Source organism: Staurois parvus, unplaced genomic scaffold, assembly GCF_062004578.1.
Source record: "Staurois parvus isolate SC_StPar_1 unplaced genomic scaffold, SC_StPar_1.0 ptg000213l, whole genome shotgun sequence".
NCBI classification, from domain to species: Eukaryota; Metazoa; Chordata; class Amphibia; order Anura; family Ranidae; genus Staurois; species Staurois parvus.
Genome location: NW_028318009.1, coordinates 879,654 through 887,500, shown reverse-complemented (window position 1 = coordinate 887,500; position 7,847 = coordinate 879,654). Strand labels below are relative to the sequence as shown.

At 43.2% G+C, this 7,847-nt stretch overlaps 1 protein-coding gene across 4 annotated transcripts in view; it reads left to right on the top strand.

The window, feature by feature from the left end:
* Positions 1-7,847, top strand: part of RPRD2 (regulation of nuclear pre-mRNA domain containing 2) — a 107,752-nt gene that overhangs the window by 79,179 nt on the left and 20,726 nt on the right. For all 4 annotated transcript variants that reach the window (XR_016312972.1, XR_016312971.1, XM_089678948.1 and 1 more), the window contains 5 exons: positions 1,025-1,151; positions 1,246-1,421; positions 4,867-5,155; positions 6,412-6,813; positions 7,055-7,249. Coding sequence is in view for 2 of the 4 variants with exons in the window: in XM_089678948.1 (XP_089535074.1) it covers positions 1,025-1,151; positions 1,246-1,421; positions 4,867-5,155; positions 6,412-6,813; positions 7,055-7,249 (1,189 nt within the window). In the remaining 2 variants the exon portion in view is untranslated. The remainder of the gene's footprint in view (positions 1-1,024; positions 1,152-1,245; positions 1,422-4,866; positions 5,156-6,411; positions 6,814-7,054; positions 7,250-7,847) is intronic.

Sequence of the window (7,847 nt, the reverse complement as noted above, 5' to 3'; positions counted from 1 at the left end):
TGAAGCACTCTTTGTTAATCGTAGATTCGTGAATTAAGTGGTGCTCTCTGCACCTCTGAAGAATACCTGTCACTGGAAAAGTTGGAAGAAGACAAGCCTGTGTCACTTCACTAGTCTGAAGACCTGGGGAAAAGTGCAACTATAGTGTAGCTGGAGCCCAAAGTTGGACTGTAACCGCTTTCCCTCCACCTTATAGCAGATATGCTGCTACAGGGTGGCAGGGGTGCGCAAAATCACGTGTGTGTATATATACATGAACTTGCATTATTGGGTAGGGGGCGCGCTCGCCCTACCCATGCTGCTATTGGCGACTGCGGCTGTCAATCACCAGGTCCCGCCCGGTGGTTACCTGCCGGCGCCCGGTGGTTACCTGCCGGCGCCCGGTGGTTACCTGCCGGCGCCCGGTGGTTACCTGCCGGCGCCCGGTGGTTACCTAGCATCTCCAACGGGGAGGTAGACTGTTTTGTTTACCAACAGTTCTCCTCCCTGTCAGCTCAAGCACACTGCTCTGGATGGCTGTGGACAGCACAGCCATCCATTCAGAGCAGTGTGCTAACAGTGAAGCACCAACACACTGCCCTCTAGTAAAACACTCCCTGCACACAGTTAACCCTTTGATTGCCCCCTATGTTAAACCCTTCCTGCCCAGTGCCATTAGTTCAGTCTGTGCTTTTTTTTTTTTTTTTTTAAAAGCATTGATCACTGTATTGGTGTCACTAGGGATGTCAGTGACACCAAGTCAGCTCCCTCCAGTGTCAGAATGTCCGCCGCAGTCCTGCTATAATTCGCTGATCGGCGCCATTACTAGTGATTAGCACGTGTACTGCACAGCGTAGCAGCTGGTTGATAATATTGTCACTTTACAGATCAGCATTTGGTCTTATGTAAACTGTTATTAGCTTTGTTTGATTGGCCAATGTTTGAACTTCATCTCATTGCTGGGAGACTACAATAAAATTTGCAAATGGAAAAACTTTAAAACCATAGGTTTGTAGCTAATTTTTAAGTTTGTTTTTGCCAACAGCCCCAAAGTCTAATTGATGATTTGTTGACATACAAACGTGGAGTGGATCATACGGATTTTAAGGAAAAGCAACTTTCAAACATGAGGGTTGATGTGTGCAGCACAGAGACCTTAAAACGCCTAAAAGGTATTTCCTCCTTTGCCCATACAGTGATGTCATCTCATTTCAACATGCTTTGTAGTTTTACTGGCATGACTATTTACTGTCATTTTTATTTAAGATAAAGCTGGAGGAAAAAAGTTCTCAAAAGACTTTGAAGAGGCAAGTTCAAAACTTGAAGAATTTGTAAGTCTCCTTGACAAGCAGGTGAAAAGTGGTCCATCCATAACTGAAGCTCTGGAAAATTCAGGAATATTCTATGAAGCTCAGTACCGGGAAGTCAAAGTTGTGGTGAATGTATGTACCTCATTAGTAACTGCACTTGTATGAATAGAAATTTTTTTAAAATTTGAATTGTGGTTCATAAGATGTTTGGGATTTTTTTTTTTTTTTTAATTCTTAGGTGGATGCAGAATCAATCCAATGTTGTATCCCCAGTTGGCTCTAAAGTTGATAAATGAGCGATCAAACACCACTGGTCTCTGTTCTCCCTGCCGCTCTGAGCAGAGAGCAGTGACTGGCAGTCTCCAATTTCTGCTCTGTCCCCCAGCACTTAATGGATCGCTGAGCTGTGGAGGGGGGCGGGAAAAGCATGCTCAGTATTCCAGCAGTATAGCGAAGAGCCTGGTTGGATCCTGACCATATGGTCGTGATCTTTCCCTAGCCTGGACCAGCTCTGTGGCGTCAGTCAACAGCAGCTTTAGCCTGCTGCTGGCTGAAATCGGGTCACAGGAGTGCAGTACGAACTGCACTCCTGTGACCCACAAGAGAAGTACAGCCAAAAGAGTGTTGGCGGCACTTCTCCTTTTTAAGCGGTTTATAGACTCAAGTGGGAGTCAGTCAGGGAGGTTGGGTGCTTTGCTTTCACAAAGTGTTGCAAATCTGAAAGCAGAGCTCCACCCAAAAGGGGAAGTTCTGCTTTAAGGACTGCTCCCCCTCTCCCCATTAAGGATTGGCACCTGCGGGGGGGGGGTGTGGCGGGTACCCGAATTTGATGGATACCCGCTCCCTCTTCTGGTCCGATCGCCTAGGAGGGTGTCCTCCCTCCCTGTAGTCTTTTGGGACACGTGACAGGTCCCAGAAGACTACAGGACCATTCACAAGGTGCAGCGCTTCTCGCCCATGCGCTGTGGGTACCCGACTGTGAAGCCTCAAGCAGTCACAGCTGGGTGCCCACACTGAAGATGCTGACCTGGAATACAGGACGGCTGGTGAAACACTGCGGGGGACACACCGAGGGACAGGTAAGTGGCTGTTTTTTAAAAGTCTACATCTACAGTTTTTGTAGCTGCTGACTTATTTTTTGACAGGCTGAGTGGTACTCAGCTTTAAAGTACACTCACCTGCCACTTTATTAAGTACACTTTGCCAGTGCCAAGAAAATCTTCCCTGCACCATTACACCACCACCAGCCTGAACTGTTGATACAAGGCAGGATGGATCCTTGCTTTCATGTTTTTGCCAAATTCTCACCTTTTGCATCTGAATGTCGCAGCTGAAATCGAATGCCCATTCTCCTCTGACATCAAGGCATTTTCGCCCACACAACTGCTGCTCACTGGATATTTTCTTTTTTTTTTTTTTTTTTCTTTTTTTTGACCATTCTCTGTAAACCCTAGAGATGGTTGTGCATGACTATCCCAGTAGACCAGCAGTTTTTGAAATACTCAGACCAGCCCATCTGGCAGCAACAACCATGCCACATTCAGTCACTTAAATCCCCTTGTTTCCCCATTCTGATGCTCGGTATCAACTTCAAGTCGTCTTCACCAGGTATAGATTCCTAAATGCATTGAGTCACTGCCATGTGATTGGCTGATTTAGCAATTTGTGTTACCAAGCAATTGAATAGGTGTACCTAATAAAGTGGTCGATAAAAGATACACTTAGGTCAGGGGTCTCCAAAATTTCTAAACACAGGGCCTGTTACTGGCTTTTAGACTTTAGGGGGGTCCGGACTGTGGCCATTGGGAGTAGAAACTTTCCTGCGTCCTTGGGAGTAAACAATGCATCTTTGGCATTAGGGGGAGGAAGAGTGTCCTATTCTTGGTGTAAGTTGGGGAAATCGTGCCCCATCATTGATATCTGTGAGAAGAATTGTGCCCCGTTGATGTCAGTGAGAAGAATAGTGCCCAATTGTTTGTGTAAATGGGAGTAGTGCCCTATCGTACGTGTCAATGGGTAGAATAGTGCCTGTTGGTGATGTCAGTAGCCGGAATTATGCCCTTTTGTTGGTTTCAGTGAGCGGAATAGTGTCTCGTATCAGTGGGAGAAAAAGTGCCCCAAGGGCTGGATAAGGGCATGCAAAGGGCTGCATCTGGCCCCCAGGCCATAGTTTGGAGACCACTGTTCTAGGACATGGCTGGAGAGAGGAATGCGGTGGGGTTTAATCTGTAAGTAAACACTAGCGATCAGGACAGGTTTTCCAACATACTGAACAACAATCCTCACCTCACCCTTAAATGCCTTTGGGGAGGCATGGCCAACAGGTATACTGTGAAATCCAGAGTGCAAAAAATACTATCAAATCTAGTTAGTGGACCAAATACCATTAGGCAGAGACTATTAATTTGTCTAAAATATGGTCTGGTTTTTAAACAAATCAGTAGTCTCATCCATACTTGCCTGCAGTGGTACATCATGGGAGATGCCCTTAAAACAGACCGATTTTTAATTGCATGCTTTACCTGAATACCGTTTGCATCCATCTGTGTTATCAAATTGCTTTCCTGTGTTCCATTGTTTAGACAAAAATGCTCTGATCTGTTATGTAAACTTATGCCTATGCAAAGATGGTTAATGGTCTCTGGCTGCATGGAACTTATGGGTATTTCATGTTATGAGAGACTGCAGATAATCAATTGTTTTGACAAAGTCCATTCATGTTACAATCTAAAATAGATGCCGGAGGAAATCGGGTGAAGGTATGCTGAGCAGGTTGGAGGGAAGGAGTATTTTTAAGAGTAGTCAAGGTTTAACCGGAATTCTACTTTAGCCCGGGTTCACATATATGCGGTGCGGTAAATCCCTTGTGATTCGCATAGGAACCGCACCGTATTCCTGTACAAATCACATGCCATTTGTATGTGGTGCGATTAGAGCCATACATTTTTGTATGGCTCTATTCGCACTGCACCCAAAACATGCAGGATCCTTTTTTGTTGCACTAGAATCGGATTGCATGGGTATTCACACCCATTATGCACATCGCACCGCATTTTGCAGACTAATATCAGGGTGTTAACTTAACATACACGCCCACATCGGTTCGTATGAACAGGGTGCGATTGTGATGTGGTGCAGAATTTGCACTGAAAACGCTGCAAATTCCACACTGCATCAGTGTGCATCAGAGCTTAGCTGTACAACAGTACACCCTCTTAAACAGTGGAAATCAGTAAGGTTAAATTCCTTGTTCCAAGGCTGTGTTTTGGAGATTATACCATTCAATGCATTGCAATTTTTTTTACCTATTTTTTAAATCTGGCATCAAAAGGCTTTTGGAAAATATAATTTTTTTTTTTTTTTTTTTGCTTGACGCTAATGTTTATGTGTGTGCTAAATATGCACATAAGATTCTGGCTCTGAAATGTATTTCTGCTGCTATTCCATTCATGATGGCCTGGTAGATTTGAGATTTGCTTTTCACTCTTTGCAGAGACAAAGGTAATGAATCCTGTAACATTATCATATATATATCTTTTTCTTTTTTTTTTTTTTTTTTTTTAACATATTGTTATAGGCCTATAAAACATTTGCTAATAGAGTAAACAATCTGAAAAAGAAGCTTGACCAGCTAAAAGCCACTCTTCCTGATCCCGAGGAATCTCCAGTGCCATCTCCTACCGTGGATGCACCTTCTCCAACTGGCTCAGAGTCCCCTTTCCAGGGCATGGGGGATGAAAGCCCTTTGTCTCCTGAGGCTGAGCCTATACCATCGGAGTCTCCTGAGCCCCCCAAGGACAATCGTATGGTGGAAGATATGGAGCTATCTGATGTGGATGCAGATGAGGATATAGCTACAATTATCAGTAAGTGGGTTTGTTCGCCTGGATGCCTTGCACTTTGCAGGCAGCACGGTTGCTCAGCACTGCAGTTCCTTTAGACCAGTGTTTCTCAACTCCAGTCCTCATGGACCCCCAACAGGTCATGTTTTCAGGATTTTCATTATTTTGCACAGGTGATTTGATCAGTTTCACTGCCTTAGTAATTACCACAGCTGTTTCATCTGAGGGAAATCCTAAAAACATGACCTGTTGGGGGTCCATGAGGACTGGAGTTGAGAAACACTGCTTTAGACTGTCACCACTGCCCTTTCTGTATAGAGTTGTACTTGGCTCTCCATGCTAGTGTGTTCTGCTTCATTCCATACAACTAGGTCAGTTGCTTCTGACTGCTGTATGTGTATGGTTATGAATGGAGTTGATGATTGTGGTAAAGTGTTTCCATTAGCATAATTGCATCCATTCTAGATATGACTTGGAAGAAATGAGTTTCAGTGGTATGCAAGGGCCCAGTGCATGACCAAGCAAAGTGTGTGGATCTCTTTTCTGAGGGGTGTGGAAGGTCCGGGATAGAAAAGAATAAAAAGCAGTTTGCCTTCGTTAGGGTGATTGGTTTGCCAACTAATTTAGTAAATAAATTAAGGATCTGTTGCCTGATGGGGGCTGTTTTCTCACATCAGAGCAGTTTTTTTTTTTTTTTTTTTTTATTTTGTAGGGCTTCAGGAACATTCTCTAAGAAAATCATGGAGTGAAGGGATTTTTGGTTTCTGTGTAAGATCTTTGTGGCTGACTAGATTCATGGGATGTCGCATCTAAGTCCCGTTTCATCCCTTTTTACTATAAATCATGAAAAAAGTTGGGTATCTCCCACAAATTTGAGACGTTATTAAAGTGGAACTATAGGCAATTTTTTTTTTTTTTTTTAAATTTTGGATAGCGTAAAGGTGGGTAATAACCTGTCAGTCACTTCCTGTCCCATCCAAAACTGGAAGTGAAAGGAAATCCCTATAAATTAAGGGAGACCCTTGAGGTCCCCAAGACAGCAGAAGTATCCCCATTGGAATATGTCCTCCTTGACAATCCAAAATGTGGGATTTACTTTTAATGATACTGGTAAACCGGACTAATAGGGTGAATCTTCCTAACAGGGACATAGACAGCAATAAAAACCGAATAGGTGGTTTAATCCATCTCCACCCTATCCAAATGTTTTGCCTTTTAGATATACTTTAATATTATGTAAATTTTGTTGTTTTTTTTTTGTTTTTTTTTTCAACTTGTAGTTGAAGAAAGGAAGGAACAAATAGAACCTTCTCCTCCATCTCTTCAAGACACCGCAATCAACTCTACTCCTACACAAGCCTCTGATGTCACAACTTCTGTTCCGGCACCCTTCCCGGCTCCTGCTCCGGCACCCTTCCCGGCTCCTGCTCCGGCACCCTTCCCGGCTCCTGCTCCGGCACCCTTCCCGGCTCCTGCTCCCTCCACAGTCAGTGCTCCGACACCTGCTACCCCCACCACAATGAATACAGCTACTTCCTCAGTAACCACCACTCCCTCTAAATCAGTAACCACTCCTATCATGCCTCAATCAATTCCCCTTGCATTGCCAAACTTGGCTAATGTAGACCTGGGGAAGATCAGTTCCATCCTAAGTAGCTTAACATCTGCCATGAAAACTACTGGTGAGTGTTAAATTGCTCTAAATATGAGATGTTTCTCTATATGTTTCATAGGCTAGAGATGTCAGTATTTTGGCTGTTTTCTAAATCACAATCTATGGACAAATTCCTTGCACTTATGCCTGGCTTAATTTGGTGCAGAAAAATTAAATTGATCTATTGATGGTATTTTTTTCTTTTGTATTGGAAACTAACCAGTTGCATGATGTACAGTAAATAAAAAAATTTTTTTTTATTTATGTAGGAGTCAGTCCTGCAGCAAAGCCTTCTCCTGGTACTCCGACAACTCCTAATACAAATTTGGCTGGAGGAATAAAGCCTTCAGTTCAGACGACACCAAACCCTTTGGCAAACATCCTCTCCAAAGTCGAGATTACTCCTGAAAGCATTCTTTCTGTTTTGTCTAAAACACAGATTCCTACAGCACCAAATTTGCAAGGTAACGTAAGCGCTGCTGTGTTTGTGGTGTTGAAATGTGAATTTATTATTTTTGTCAAAGGTGAATTTATTCTTTAAACTTGTATCGAGTAAATTAAGTGGACTTTCTGGTTTTAAAGTAAACTGGTCATAAAGAAATGTGAGGGTGTACTACTCCAGCCCTCCCTCGGAAATGGTTGTTTGACTGCTCTCCTGACCCATTGACTCCAGTAATTGAAGTCACTGACCTGTAACAGGTATGTAGATAGGGAAAGTCGAACATTGTTGTTTGCTGTTTTTTTGTTTTTGTTTTTTTTTTTTTGTTTTTGTTTTGTTTTGTTTTTTTGAGGCATTGAAAGCCAGAAGAGGAGTATGGCAAGCCATTGTCATTTCCAGAAAGAAAGGTCCGCAATAGCAGTTATGCCTCTTTAGGTACCAGTTTTCCTTAACCACTAGCCTACAGGGCACTTATACCCCCTTCCTGCCCAGGCCAATTTTCAGCTTTCAGCGCTGTCGAACTTTGACAAAAGCGCAGTCATGCAACACTGTACTTATATGAAATTTTTATCATTTAGAGACGGAGCTTTTTTTTGGTGGTATTTAATCACCTCTGGGTTTTT